The sequence below is a fragment of the Miscanthus floridulus genome, chromosome 1 (genome assembly GCF_019320115.1).
Source record: "Miscanthus floridulus cultivar M001 chromosome 1, ASM1932011v1, whole genome shotgun sequence".
Lineage (NCBI taxonomy): Eukaryota > Viridiplantae > Streptophyta > Magnoliopsida > Poales > Poaceae > Miscanthus > Miscanthus floridulus.
The window spans coordinates 44,850,933-44,866,661 of NC_089580.1; the positions used below are offsets into that span (position 1 = coordinate 44,850,933).

Genomic DNA, 15,729 nt, shown 5'->3' on the forward strand with positions numbered 1-15,729 from the left:
CAAGTAATCTGGACTTTGGAGTCACAGTGGAGTGAGTCGTGAATTCCACCGCATGGGCATGGCAAAGCCTTGGATCGGATCCATGGACGGCATGATGCACCGCCAACTCCAAGCACCAGCCTGCCAAAGCCACAGCAGCAGCAGCTTCCTCGGCGTCTCCTGCCTCCTCCTCCTCTTCTTCTTAGCAGCCATCTACTGCATCGTGATCATCACCACCTGTAATAATAATAATAATAATAGGCTAATCAGACAACTCATCAGATTCAAAGGGAGGAGGAGGAAGAATGATCGTCGGGACTACAACGAGAATAATGCAGATGCACCACCGGGACGGGGGTGGTGGTGGTCCGTCGTGGAGACGCTGGCCTTCGTGTCCGCCAACAGCAGCGGCAGGGGCTTCTACCACTTCGTGGAGGCGCGCCACCGCAGGTACGGTCCCCCCTGCTTCCGCACCGCGCTCTTCGGAGCCACCCACGTCTTCGTCTCCTCGCCCGACGCCGCCAGGTCGCTCCTGGCCGCCGACCACGCCGCCGGCTTCTCCAAGCGCTACGTGCGCACCGTCGCGGACCTCCTCGGCGAGCACAGCCTGCTGTGCGCCTCCCACGCCGCGCACCGCGCACTGCGCCGCGCCGTCGCGCCCCTCTTCAACGCGCAGGCCACGGCGTCCCTGGCCGCCAACTTCGACGCCCTCACGCGGAGGCTCATCAAGCGCCACTGGACGACGACGACCAGTACCGTCGTCGTGCTCGACGCCGCGCTCGACATAACTTTCGAGGCCATCTGCGACATGCTCATCGGGAGGACGACGCTGCAGCCCGACGTCAAGAGGCAACTGCAGAGCGACGTGCTGGCCGTGACGCGGGCCATGCTGGCGTTCCCGCTCAGGCTGCCGGGCACCAGGTTCCACGCGGGCCTCCGGGCGAGGAAAAGGATCATGGAGGTGCTGAGGCAAGAGATAGCCTCCAGGCAGAGACGGATCATGGACGACATGGAGGAGGAGGAGGAGGACGACGACGATCACCATCATCATCACAGCAAGCACGACAACGACTTTCTGCAGAGCCTTCTTCTTCTCAGGAGGAGGAGGAGGAGGAGCCAGCAGCAGCAGCTCCTGCAACTGCGACAACAGTCACCATCGAACGAGGACCTCTTCCTCACTGACGACCAGATTGTCGACAACATCTTGACGCTCATCATTGCCGGTATGGCTTACATGCATACTAGTACTCCGTGTTTGTTAAATAACAGTTTGCATGTGCATGTTCTTATTAATTACTATATTATAAAAAATAACAGGCCAGGTTACGACAGCAAGCGCAATTACATGGATGGTCAAGTACCTGGCTGACAACAAAGACTTTCAAGAAACCTTAAGGGTACGGTGGGTTGGTCAGTCAGAGTCAGTCAGTCCAAATGAAATGAAATGAATGTCGAATCTGAATCTGTTCTTATACGGGGCCTGTTTGGCAGAGATTCACCAGCTTTAGATTCACTATTTTCAGCTCCACTCCACCAAAAATTTTCCAAACACTCTAGATCCACCAAATCTGGATTTTTTGTGGATCTAGAGGCCAGATTCACCAAATTAGTGGAGCTCCTCGGGGGTGCTCCACCAACTCAAGTTTGATGGAGTTGGGGAAAATTACCTACCAATGCCACGGTTTACACAAATAACGCTTTGTTGTGTTTCCTTTCTTTCCTTTCTTCTTCGCGTGGCCGCACCCGGTGCCAGCACCACTGGAGCCGTGCCCCATCCCCATAGGGGCTCATGCCGAACTGGAGCCCCAATCGCGCCCTCACCGACCGGGTGCCCTCGTCGGCTGCGCTTGCTGACACCGCGCGCGCCCTCGCCATTGTCCTCGGCCGACCACGCCCGCCGGCCCCGTGCCCGCACCACTGGAGCCCCAACCGTGCCCCACCGGAGCCCCAACCAGCAACCGTGCCCTCGCCCTCACCTTCCGTCGGCCCCGTGCCTCGGCCGTGGCCACGCCCCTTCGCCCCACACCGCTGGAGCACCGTCCACCCCGCACCGTCGATCCGCATCGCCCAGTTCGTCGCCCAACTCCGATGAGGCCACGGGGTCACCGACCTCGTGCCTATCCGCCGTGGCCGCGCCCGGCGAGGCCGCCCGCGCCCGCCACCTTGCGCCTGCCTGTCGTGCAATGTGCTCTGCTCGATAGGAGGATAAAGAAGAGCTGATGTGTGGGCCCAGGTTGGTAGTGAGACAGAGAGAACACCAGAGTCCAAGGGCAATTCTGGTCATTCTAATGAAAATGCCCTTGCGTGGATCTGGAGCTGCTAACTTAGCCAAACAGTTCCCTGGTAGATCTAGGCTGGATCTAAGATCCACGGTGGAGCTAATCCACGTTGAATTCCAGATCCAGATTCAATTTTTCCAGTGGTGAATCTCTGCCAAACAGGCCCATAATATGGCAGGCAGTATATATGCTAGTAGCTCCATTTTCTTGTTGTTGATGCAAACTGAAGCACAGTATGTACTATTATGCATGCAGTCGGTTCAGCTGGAGCTGGCACTGAAGCACAAGGCCGATGGGGATGGGGATGGGGATGGGGACGGGGATGCGGATGCCCCCCTGACGCTCCAACATCTCAACAGCATGGAGCTTGCATACATGGTCGGTGTCCACTCCAGATAGCCTCAACATCCACAATTATTATTTGTAAATCTGATAATATAATATACAGAGTATATATGTAATTTGGATATATTCTTGCTGCATGCATATGCATCATATCATCTATCGTAGACGGTTAAAGAATCATTGAGGATGGCGAGCATAGTTTCCTGGTTTCCAAGGGTAGCACTCGAGGACTGCCAGGTTGCAGGTATCCATCAATCCACTCTTCCATTTTTATCTACGACCTGCTCATTTCATTCATTTTCATTTTCTGAAATTTATGAGATGTGTGTGTATTGACAAACAACACAAGCACTACATACAGGGTTTCACATCAACAAGGGGTGGATTGTGAACATTGATGCGAGGGCACTACACTATGATGCAACGCTTTACGACAACCCCACCATGTTTGATCCTTCAAGATTCAAGGTAAGTTAGTTAATTAGTTTTTGGTTCAACACCTAATACCATATGCACTATATATGATGAAACAATTTGATTACCTAGCACGCATATATGTATGGGTGGGTTGAACTTAAACAGGGGGAGGATACATATACGAAGCGGCAGGCTCCGTACAGCTTCCTGGTGTTCGGAGCAGGCGGCAGAACCTGCCTGGGGATGAACCTCGCCAAAATCATGATGCTCATTTTTCTGCACCACCTTGTTACAAATTGGAGGTACGTAATTAAGGAGGTTCCAACGTACTCAGGAGTAGAATAGTATTTAGCACACAGCAGGCAGCAGCACCAACAATGAATTGAACGAATACACCAAACTGATTGGTATATTCTCTTATGATTGCAGATGGGAGATGGCCGACGATGACCCAAGCCTTGAGAAGTGGGCAATGTTTCCCAGGCTCAAGAGCGGATGCCCCATTCACCTCACACCCATATCAGATCAACAAGAAGCTAGCTAAGGTGATCACGCACGCATGCCCTCCGCCATATAGCTAGGCGGCAGGAACGTTTCTTCAGGCGCACACTGAATGTGCACGGGAAATTAAGACAAGAAAATAATGTATCGGATGTGTATGTAGTACATACTCGTATAACAATTAATTAAATTAAATGCTCCCCCACAATACAAGACGTGCTTTATTTTTCACCAGTTGATCACCTTTGTGTATGATCTGGTGATGATGAGTGTTCTGAGCAATAGAGTAGACACACAATTAGCTCTCCCCAGCGTGATTTTTGGGCGGCTGTTGCTCATCCTCCTATTTAGTTCGTTTGGCGGAGTCAAGAAGCTGGGTATGGGTATAGAGCGGCTCATAGAGCAGCTCCAGTGTATCCCCCCCGCCCAAAAAAAAAGGAGCAACACCAATGTACCTGCTACCACATGCTAAGAGATAGAGAATCTCCAATAGTTTTTGTAAAACTCACTCTATAAATCATCATTTGGAGAATCATTCGCATAAAATTTGTTTATCTATATCTTTTCATTCTTCAATAGTTTTTTTATCCTTGTTTGTACTCTAGAGAGTCATTCTCGCTTTCTGTTTTTGGCTAACGAGAAATCTAGAATAGAAGACGGTTATATTTGGATAACCAAATAGAGAAGTTGTTGGAGGGTTTTTTTCGATCAAAATCTCTATTTCTAGTAATTAGGAAGGATACATGGAGTCTCTTAGAGTTGCTCTAACACTCCAGTAGACTCTACTCAAACCTCTATCCTACATTTAAGAGCCAAGAGGGGGGAAAATCACTTCTGCAGGGTCTCTACTCTGGCCCTCAAAAGTAGGAGACCCTCAAATCTCCCCTCGAGTCCTCATTTTTTGGAGGTCTAGAGGGAGCCCCTACTTTTCTGTTTTGACGGTTCATCTTCCTGCCTCGTTCGGAATCGCTCGCCGGAGCGCAACATGCTGCCGCCTGATACCTAGTCCTTCGCCCGGATCCCGTCCCTAGTTCCGCTCGGGGGCGTTGAGATGGACGAGATCTACCCTGGGCCCCCAACTCCTTTCGACAAGGTCGCGTTCGGCTCCTCATAGCGAGGTCGCGGCCAAGCCTCGCACGTTGCAGCTCCCCACTACTTCCCTGTCTCTGGAGGTCGGCTTCCTCCTCCAATTGCCACTTTACTTCCCTCTCCCGACTGCAAGGTCGAGATGACGGACTAGAGGGGGGGGGGGGGTAAATAGTCCTTTCTAAAAATTAATCACGTCGGCTAACCGAAACAAGTGCGGAATTAAAACTATCGGTCTAGCCAAGATTACATCCCTCTATCTATGTTCTCTAACACATTCCAAAGATACTAATTAAGCAACAAAGGTGTCGGGCTAGCTAGAGCTCACCTAATCAATTCAAGAAGTAAGGTCACACAAACCTATGCCACTAGTACTTTAAGCAACGGGGAGCTCCTACACATGCTAGTAAGCAAAAGCACAAAGCCACCTAAGCTCACTAGCAATGCTCAATAACAAGGCAACCAATGCCAAATTAGAGAGCACAAATACTTAGCTACACAAACTAAGCAATGTGACTAACAAGGTTACACAAACCAAATTAGTCACGCAAGGGAGCTACTTCTATGCTACACAAGCAAGAACATAACTAGTGAGCTACACAAGCAAACTAATTACAAGAGCAACTACACAAGCACAATGTATATGAAAGTAATTACAAGCTTGTGTAACGAGGATGCAAACCAACGGGAAGAACAAAGTTGACACGGTGATTTTTCTCCCGAGATTTACGTGCTTGCCAACACGCTAGTCCCCGTTGTGTCGACTGCTCACTTGGTGGTTCGGCGGCTAATTGGCATCACCCGCCAAGCCCGCACGTCGGGCACCGCAAAAACCTACCCTAAAAGTGAGGGTAGCTCAATGACACGCTCAACTAGAGTTCCTCTTCGCGGCTCCCGTGGGGCGAGCACAATGCCCCTCACAAAGCGCTTCTCCGGAGCACCGCACAAGCTTCTTATGGGCTTCGACGGAGACCACCACCAAGCCGTCTAGGAGGTGGCAACCTCCAAGAGTAACAAGCACCACCGGCTTGCAACTCGATCACCTAGTGCCACTCGATGCAATCTCACAATGCAACGCACTAGAATCACACTCACTCGCAATCGATTCGCACTCTTGCAAGCACAAGTGAGTTAGAGGGCATCCAAACACTCCTACATAAGCCACATAGGCGTGAGGGTGCTCAGCTAACGGCCAAAGGTCAACCTCCACTTCTATTTATAGCCCCATGGGCTAAACTAGTTGTTACCCCTTCACTGGGCAAAAATCGGAACGACCGGACGCTCCGGTCATATTGACTGGACGCAGGACCCCAGCGTCCGGTCGCGCGATGCACGCCATGTGGCACCTGCTTTAAATACTGAGCGCCCGATCTCAACGGTTAAGTTGCGACCGGACGTAGCATAGTGAATGACCGGGCGCTGCTATGCTAGAGTCCGGTCGTTTCCAGAGAGCTCCTCGAGCCTCTGTTTTGCGACCGGACGCAGACCAGCGTCCGATCAGTTCTGTGCCCGCGCGCCTAACTCCAATGCCACCTGCATCACCATACATCAGCACTGACCGGATGTAGACCCTGAGCGTCCAGTCACTCTTCGCGCCAGCGTCCGGTCACAAGACCGAGACCGCATGTTCGCTGCTGCCACTGACCGAACGCAGGACCCAGCGTCCGGTCACTGCGTGACCAGCGTCCGGTGCACTCTGTGAAACCCTAACTTTTCTGTACAGGACGCCGATGAGGTTTCAAACCTTTCTCGCCTACGTTCCATCGCCGAGTTGATCGACATCAACTCCAACTTCTTCTCCTTTGTAAATGTGCCAACACCACCAAGTGTACACCACCATGTATATGTGTGTTAGCTTTTCACAAATATTTTCCAAAGGATTGGCCACTCAACTTGCCACGCCACTCGATCCTAGCGACGATGCAAAGTTAGATCACTCAAGTGGCACTAGATGACCGATATACAAACAAGTTTGTCCCTCTTGATAGTACGGCCATCTATCCTAAACCCGGTCATCAACTTCTCTACACACCTATGACTGGTGAAATGAAATACCCTAGGTTATACCTTTGCCTTGCGCATTCCATTTTATCTTCTCCAATGTTGATGCAACACATGCACAAACACGATCAACAATGATATGATCCACTTCATATCATCACGTGATCATATTGATTCATCGATCTTGACTTCACTTGCTCTTCACCGTTGCCTTCGTCCATCGGCGCCAAGTCTTGCTCAAGCTTCACCGCCATGCGGTCCATCGCTCCAAAGCCTGCGACTTGCCCTTCATGCTTGCAACCGGCCCATCAAGCCAAGTCTTGTCTTGATCTTCTCCACCTTGATCACATGACTCAATGCCATGTCTCATGTGCAATGAGCTCCTTCATCATCACATGTGTGAGCTTTGCAACATCTCCAAGCCATTTTCACCTTCATGGCATATGTTGCTCACACACATGTACCTGTGGACTAATCACCTATGTATCTTACATAAACACAATTAGTCCACCTAGGTTGTCACTCAATTACCAAAAACACACAAGGACCTTTCACCGACTCCAGTGGCCACCTCCCCCTCCTCTGATTCTCGGTTCCCTTCTCTCTCCCAACAAAGTTCCTTTCCCTCTCCCGACAACCTCTCTCAATGAGGCATGCGACCAGTGCTCTTCCTCCCTCGAATCCTAGTGCTCTAGACGAGGAAGTCATTGACAAGCGGGTCCCAGGTGCCATTCTCTGTTGGAATGAACTTGAGGACCACTGCTAGAGTGCAGCCTAGAAAATAGGGCCCTCAAAAGTGGAGAAAGAGAAAACCCTCAAATAAAAAGTAGGGACCTTGTTTTGATGGGACCTTGTTTTGATGTCTACTGCTAGAGTTGCTTTGGTGTAAGGAGAGAGAGAGAAATAAAAAAATGTAACAAAGTGCGGTGCTAGTGAGGAATCTTTTGGAACTACTAGTTTTCTACTTTTGCACCTGGTGTCAACGTTAAACAAATAATTTCCTCTCTCACCCACTCTCCCGTTCTCAAATCTACCAGACATCAGAGCTATTTTTGCTAATTTAGTGTCTTCATTCATGTGGCAAGGTTTGCATCTCCTCACGAGATTGTACAAACAGGCCTTAAGGGCATCCCAGGAGTACTAGAAGTCGCTAGCTGAAGTGGCTCTGAGAAAGAATAAAAAGCAAAAAAAAGGTAACATCTAAGTATAGATGGCCAACGGGCCGGCCCGGCACGACCCCGTGCCAGCATGGCCCGATAGCCAATGGGCCAGCACGGCACGCCGTGCCTCCCGGGCCGTGCCTCACAGGGCCACGGGCCTAGCCTTCGGCCTAGGCATGGCCCTATGGGCCGATTTCCGTGTCGGGCCGGCCCACGAAGCACGACCAGAATCATGGGCCGTGCCAGCCCACGGTTAATGAATTAAAAAACAAAAAAAATCCCAAAGCTCACCGGCGAGCTCGACTGCTCCGCGTGGCTCCATTGTCGCCGCTGCATCCCCTCGCGGATCTAGCATCCCCGTACCACGCTGCCGCCGGATCTGACCAGGGGAGGAGGCCCCGTCCCCGCGTCGTGCCCCTGGACTAGATCCATCGCCGAGGAGCGAGGCCATGGTGCGCCACCGGAGAGGCCCCTCCGGCCCCACCGGATCCATGCGAAGACGCCGCTGCTCGGGGTCGCGCAGCCACTCTCGAAGCCACCGCCACACGCGGAGAAGACCGGATCCGTGAGGAGGAGGCTGGATCTGGGAGAGGGTGGGGGAGGGCGCGACCGTTGCTCCCGGTCGCTCCCGCAGCAGATGCCACCGCCTGGACCGCCTTGGGCTCGCCGGATCTGAGGAAGAGGGTGCCACCATCGCTGGCTGCTCGCCGGATCTGAGGGAGAGGGGAGGAAGAGGGTGGGGGAGGGCGGCGCCGCCGCCACCACTGTCTGGAGATATGGAGGAGGGAGTGGGAGAGGGAGGTCGCGAGGAGGGAGGAGGGGCGCGGTGCGTGGCCGAGCGGAGCGGAGAGGGAGGTCGCGAGGGCACAGAGCGGAGTGGAGAAGGATGAGGCGCGGCGACTGGCGACTGGGCGAGCCGCTTATATATGCGGGGGTGGGGTGCTGAAAGGTCCTTGTTGGTTTTGGTAATTGAGTGACAACCTAGGTGGACTAATTGTGTTTATGTGAGATACACAGGTGATTAGTCCACAGGTACATGTGTGTGAGCAACATATGCCATGAAGGTGAAAATGGCTTGGAGATGTTGCAAAGCTCACACATGTGATGATGAAGGAGCTTATTGCACATGAGACATGACATTGAGTCATGTGATCAAGGTGGAGAAGATCAAGACATGACTTGGCTTGATGGACCGGTTGCAAGCGTGAAGGGCAAGTCAAAGGCTTTGGAGTGATGGACCGCGTGGCGGTGAAGCTTGAGCAAGACTTGGCGCCAATGGACGATGGCAACGGTGAAGAGCAAGTGGAGTCAAGATCGATGAACCAATATGATCATGTGATGATATGAAGTGGATCGTATCATTGTTGATCATGTTGGTGTATGTGTTGCATCAACATTGAAGGAGATGGAACGGAATGCGCAAGGCAAAGGTATAACCTAGGGCATTTCATTTCACCGATCATAGGTGTGTAGAGAAGTTTATGACCGGGTTTAGGATAGATGGCCGTACTATCAAGAGGGGCAAACTTGTTTGCATATCGGTCATCTAGTGCCACTCGAGTGATCTAACTTTGCATCATCGCTAGGATCAAGTGGCGTGGCAAGTTGAGTGGCTAACATCCTTTGGGAAATGATTGTGAAATGCTAACACACATACACATGGTGATGTACACTTGGTGGTGTTGGCACATTTACAAAGGAGGTGGTGTTTGCAGGGTTGAGATTCGGCGCTTTCGGGAAAATGGAGTGCCTATTTTCTATTGCGCCGGATGCAAATTCTTGGTGGTTGGCTCTTTGGAGCAAGGATGAAGAAGTTAGAAGTGAGAACGAGTTGATCGCGAAGATGCTGGCGTCGGTCAACTGACCGGACGCTGGATCTATATGCACCGGACGCTGGCAGGCTACGTCCGGTCAGGCTGACGTACGATTACGCAGAAACTGGAGTGTGACCGGACGCTGGCTGCGTCCGATCAAGTGTGACCGGACGCATCCGGTCGAGGTCGGTACCTTACTGGAAACGACCGAACGCTGGGGGTTCAGCATCCGGTCAGTTGAAGCTGCTGCGTCCAATCAGGTCAAGTGACCGTTGAAATCGGGACACGTGGTCGTCTGCAGGCGACCGGACGCTGAGGTCCAGTGTCCGGTCAACACGACTGGAGCGTCCGGTCGGCCCGACCGTTGCCCAGTGAAGGGGTAACGGCTAGTTTAGCCCTTGGGGCTATAAATAGAAGTGGCCTTCGGCCATGGCTGGGGCTGAGCACCTCAAGGGACTTAGTGTCCATGCTTGTGAGTGCTTGGGAGCCCTCCATCACACATATACTTGATAGTGATCATTCGATTGTGTGAGTGAGCGATTCTAGTGCGATTGCATCGTGAGGTTGCATCGAGTGGCACTAGGTGATCGAGTTGCAAGCCGGTGGTTCTTGTTACTCTTGGAGGTTGCCACCTCCTAGACGGCTTGGTGATGGTCTCGGTCGAAGCGCGCAAGAAGCTTGTGTGGCGCTCCGGAGAAGTGCTTGTGAGGGGCACTTGTGCTCGCCCCGCGGGAGTCGCGAAGAGCAACATTAGTAAAGCGTGTCATTGAGCTACCCTCACTCAAGGGGTAGGTTCTTGCGGTGCCCAACGTGCGGGCTTGGCGGGTGATGCCAATTAGCCGCCGAACCACCAAGTGAGCGGTCGACACAACGGGGACTAGCGTGTTGGCAAACACGTGAACCTCGGGAGAAAAATCATCGTGTCAACCTTGTTCTTCCCGTTGGTTTGCATCTCCGTTACACAAGCTTGCGTTTACTTTCATATACATTACGCTTGTGTTGTTGCTTTTGTAATTAGATAGCTTGTGTAGCTTGCTAATTACCTTCTTGCTTGTGTAGCATAGAAGTAGCTCCCTTGCGTGGCTAATTTGGTTTTAGTAACCTTGTTAGTCACATTGCTTAGTTTGTGTAGCTAAGTATTTGCGCTCTCTAATTAGGCATTGGTTGCCTTGTTATTGAGCATTACTAGTAAGCTTAGTTAGCTTTGTGCTTTTGCTTACTAGCATGTGTAGGAGCTCCCTTGTTGCTTAAAGTACTAGTGACATAGGTTTGTGTAACCTTGCTCCTAGAATTGTTTAGGAGAGCTCTAACTAGCCCGGCACCTTTGTTGCATAATTGTTATCTTTGCAAGGTGCTAGTGAACATATATAGTGGGGTATAGTCTTGGCTAGACCGATAGTTTTAATTCCGCATTTGTTTTGGTTAGTCAACGTGATTAAGTTTTAAAAGGACTATTCACCCCCCCTTTAGTCCGCCATCTCGACCCTTCAAGTGGTATCAGAGATAGGTCTCTTATTTGTGGTCTTCACCGACCCGAGAGGATGGCGGCTTATGGGCTAGATGTTGATTGTCCATACATTTTTGATGGCACACACTTTACACGATGGAAAAATTAGATGATATGCAATTTTAAGTTTATTTGCCCTCAAATGTGGTGGATGGTAGATGTAGGCTTTTCTCATGTGTTGGATGAAGATAATCTAACTCAAGCACAAGAAAAATGCCTAGATCTCGATATCCAAGCTACTAATATCATGTATAGATCTTTGCATGATTGCATATTTGGAGAGATCATTGACATGAAGACCGCCCATGAGATTTGGAGTTATCTCAATGAGAAGTATGGTGTGGTCTCCGATGATGATGATCGATCCACTACAAGTTCACTTGACAAAGTTGATAATGATGCCACAAGTGTTGCAAGTGATGATGCTACCCCATGCACACTTGATGGGGATGATGGTTCATGCTCAAGCCATGATGAAGATGCTACTACAAGCTCTCCAACTACATCACATTGCTTCATGTCACAAGGTGACACTAAGGTATCTAATGCAAATGTGATTGATCTTGATTCATATGAGGAGCTTCTAGATAGATATGGTTGCATGATCAAAGCTTTAGAAAAAGAGATGGCTAAAACCGAGAAATTGAAAAATGATAACTCTTTTCTAAAGAACACATGTGAACAACAAAAGCATCTACTCTATGTTACTACTTGTTCACATGAGGAGCTAAAATTGGCTCATGAGGAACTTAGTGTTGCTCATGATAACTTGGTACAAGACGATGCTTTTCTCACTATGGAGATTTCTAATGGAAAAATTAAAACTAGTGAGAGCTCATCACATGGGTCAATTGATCAATCACATATTATTGCTAACCCTTGTGATGTAGGCAAGAAGCATGTATCCACCTCTTATGATGATTTACTAGAAATGCCATGCTCTTCATATATAGATGCTTGTTCTACTTCTATGTCTTGTATGACTAACATTTTGAAGGAGAACAATGAGCTCAAAAATGAAGTAAAGAAATTGAGAAATAAGTTAGAGAGGTGCTACAACTCAAAAGTCACCTTTGAGCACATATTGAAGACTCAAAGAATCTATGGTGACAAGTGTGGCCTTGGCTTCGAGAAGAAGATGACAAAGGGCGAAAGAAAGAGAAGAAAGATGAAGAAGATTCAACAAAGAAAACTCTCTCACACCATGTGCTACCGGTGTCATGAAGCAGGACACCTTGCAAATGGTTGCCCTAACATTGAGAAGCTCAAGATGATGAAAGAAGAAGAGAGGCTAAGGCATGTCAAGTGCTTTAAGTGCCGCACTTGGGGTCATCTTACCTCAATATGCCCAACCAAGCAATTGGTGAAGCAACAAGTGAAGCCTCAACCAAAGCCACAAGTTGAGCAAGAGAAGACACCCCAAGTTCAAATCAAGATCAACCATGAAGATGGTGGTGATTTGATGATAAAGAAGAAGAAAACAAGAAGGGGTGGAAAGTCAAGGCATCCAATGCAAACTCAAGATGCCAAGATGATGAGCAAGAATGAAGATGAGAAGAAAGATTTTGCTCACATCAAGTGCTTCAAGTGTGGAAGTACAGGACACTTTGCCTCTAAGTGTCCTAACAAGCTTGATAAAAAGGCTCAAGCAATCCATGAGAGGCAAGGCAATGAGAAGCACCACATGAGCAAAGAAGAGAAGGCTAAAGCAAAGAGAAAGTGCTACTCATGCTGGGAAAGGGGACACATGGCACATTCATGTCCCCTAGGTAAAATTTCTAAGCCCATTTCAATTGATAATCATGATATGCTTAGAAAGGATGGCAATGGTACCTCATTGGTTGCAATTGCAAAACATCCCGCTATTCATACTAAGGCATCGCCTAAGTATGTTGCTCCTAACTTGAGAGGACCCAAACTTGTTTGGGTACCATCAAAAGGTGGATGATTGATTGTAGGTACCATCGGCATTGGAGGCTTGGTTCAAATGATATTCATCTTCTTGATCATGTAGTTGAACCAAGTATTGCTAAGTGATGATCATTATCCCAATGCCATGACAAATTGAATGAAGTCCAAATGTGCTACAACATACAAGTGTAAATTTCAAGTTGTTGATGATTCATTAGATACATTTGATGGCTTGCAAATAATTGAGATAAAGCTTGCTAATTGGATGATCATGAGCTAACTAAGGTATATCTCTTGTTGATCATTTCATTTGGGTGCATATGAGTTGATTGAATTGGATAAATATGCAAAGTTGCTTGCTATAAGATGATTGAATGGATAATTGCTTAGTAATCAAGTTTGGATTGATTTGTGTTGGATAAATTCATGAGATGACTTTTAGTAAGTGGTTTGAATGGATATCTGTCTTATGGAAGTATTCAAACAAGTTAGTTTTAAGTTTGATTCATATTTGATGAAGCATAGCTCAATTGTTGAAATCTGTCCTATATTGCAAAATCTGAGCTAGCTGTGATCATAGCCATGTTTGAGTAATCAAATCTTATTGGATTGGCATGAAAATTGGTATACATGCTCTAGACATATAGTATGAGATGCTGTAGAAATTTCATGGAAATTGGATAAGAAATGCTTCGGTTTTGGAGTGGTTCTTGTCAGCTATAGTGCAGCAGTTTTTAGCATGTAGCAGTGGTGGAAGAATTGAAATTTGGCAGCAATATATAAGTCAAATGAAGCTCAAATTTTTACAGCTGCTAGATAACCTAGTAATGCACATCTCCACCAAATTTCGTGGTATTTGAATTTGTACTTTGGGAGATATGCCTATTTCTTTGGAGAGTACAGAATCTGCCAGAAAAGTGACAAATATTGGATTGATCTAGAGTCACTTTAATTGAAAGGTCCTCAAGTTGGAAATATGTTTACAAGTGATTGAGGTAACTAAGTTTGGTTTTGAGATGATCTAGAAGCATTACAAGCAAAGAGTACAAGGTCATTTGATTGAGAAGTGTATTTTGCACACTTTTAGTACTCAAGATAAAGATCAAGATCAAACTCAAGTTGGAATTGAAGTTTAAGTTCTAGATATGATTGGAAATCATTTAGAAGAAAGAAAAAGACTTAAAGAAGGAATCAAGGTTACTCATCAAGTTAAGTCCATCACTTGGATCAATCAATCAAGTTATTTCAAGTGAGTATCAAGAATGGTTCTTGGAGAGAGGTCACTTCTCCCTAGTGTAGGGGCTTGCCGCCTATGTGTAGGTGAACCAAGTGTGGTACTTGGAAGGCTAACATGGAAGTGGTGATCCGAGGAACATTTGAGATGCTTAGTTGAAGCAATCAAAAGGATTGATCAAGAAAAGCAAGCAACACCCAAAAGAGAGATAGTTATTTCAAGTGGTATTTCAAATAGTTCTCTCATAAAAGCAAACATCAAAAGAGAAAGCAAGTCAACCACAACAAGAAAGTGCACTTGATCATAAGTGGTATTCATTTCATATGGGTGAAGAATGAGATTCAAATTGGTATCTATCGGTTTTCACCAAGCTTATAATTGGACTTCGTATTGCTATTGGAGTAATGAATTGGAATCTATGTGACTATCCTCTACTCCAACATAGCAAAGGTATCATTGTAATGTGCATGATCATTTCATCCCTTACTAGTATGCGGTTAGTGCATATAGTACATGCTTCATAGGATCATGCATAACAAATGAAATGTTTAAATTCATAGCCTACCACTATTGTTTGAATGATTACTTGATCTAGTGGTTAGTACATGAATTTGTTCATGAGCTAGTGAACCCAAGTACTTGACTTAATTTGGATTGCTAATAAGTGACAAGTACAACATTGGCAAGATAACCCTTAAAAGAGGTGTGAAGAAGCTTGTCATTGGTTCAAACCGGACTTAAAAACTTAAGCAAATCAATTTAGTTCAAGTCACATAAGAAGCTCATGATAGTGATAAGAGTACAAGCACAAGACAACAATGCAAATGGATATCTAGTTTGTATGTTTCAACTCACAAGTGATATCCTATAAGTGGTACTCATAAAGATAGCAAATGTTCAAGAAATGATCTTTATTGAAAAATCGAACAAGTGGTTCCATACTAGAAGATTCTTTCAAATGATATTCACTTCCTACAAGTGGTATCTATACATAGTATCAATCATGCAAGATGATGGTTCCACAAGTGATCCTCAACTTTAAGTGATCATCAAATAAAGAATGCATCCCTCACCTACAAGAGCTTAAGTGAAATAAAATGGATGACCCATACATAGAATGATAAGATACAAGTAGTACAAGTTGCAAATTCTAAATGGTATCTACATATGGTGTCATTCCAATATTCAAGTAATGTCCATAAAAATGCAAGTCTCAACCATCTACCCCAAAGTGCACACCTTTGCATCAATAAGAAGCACACCTTTTATGGAAATTGATGACAAAGGGGGAGAGATTGTACAAAGATATGAAAGCTTGATTGAATGGGGGAGAAATTGGACATGGAGACATGAGATATAAAAGAAATAGAGGTTGGACATGGACAAAGAGGGAGCAACATTGAAGAAAAGAGATGGATCAAAATTCTTGGACAAGAGAAGCACACAAGTAGGGGGAGCAAGCTCATAAACTTTGATTGATTGCATTTGATATGTG

The 15,729-nt window shown here is 47.3% G+C and overlaps 1 protein-coding gene across 2 annotated transcripts; it reads left to right on the plus strand.

Annotated features, from left to right (window-relative positions):
- The first annotated feature begins 52 nt into the window (after nucleotides 1-52).
- Nucleotides 53-3,961, plus strand: LOC136482128 (abscisic acid 8'-hydroxylase 4-like). Of its 2 annotated transcripts, none has more exons than XM_066479374.1 (7): nucleotides 53-1,202; nucleotides 1,297-1,376; nucleotides 2,514-2,636; nucleotides 2,769-2,847; nucleotides 2,953-3,071; nucleotides 3,186-3,322; nucleotides 3,450-3,961. In XM_066479374.1, the coding sequence occupies exons 1-7, from the start codon at nucleotides 53-55 to the stop codon at nucleotides 3,562-3,564; spliced, it is 1,803 nt and encodes a 600-aa protein (XP_066335471.1). In that variant the 3' UTR covers nucleotides 3,565-3,961. The 2 variants fall into 2 exon arrangements, with proteins under 2 accessions (XP_066335471.1, XP_066335476.1); XM_066479379.1 differs by having other exon boundaries at nucleotides 2,965-3,071.
- The last annotated feature ends 11,768 nt before the right edge of the window (nucleotides 3,962-15,729 follow it).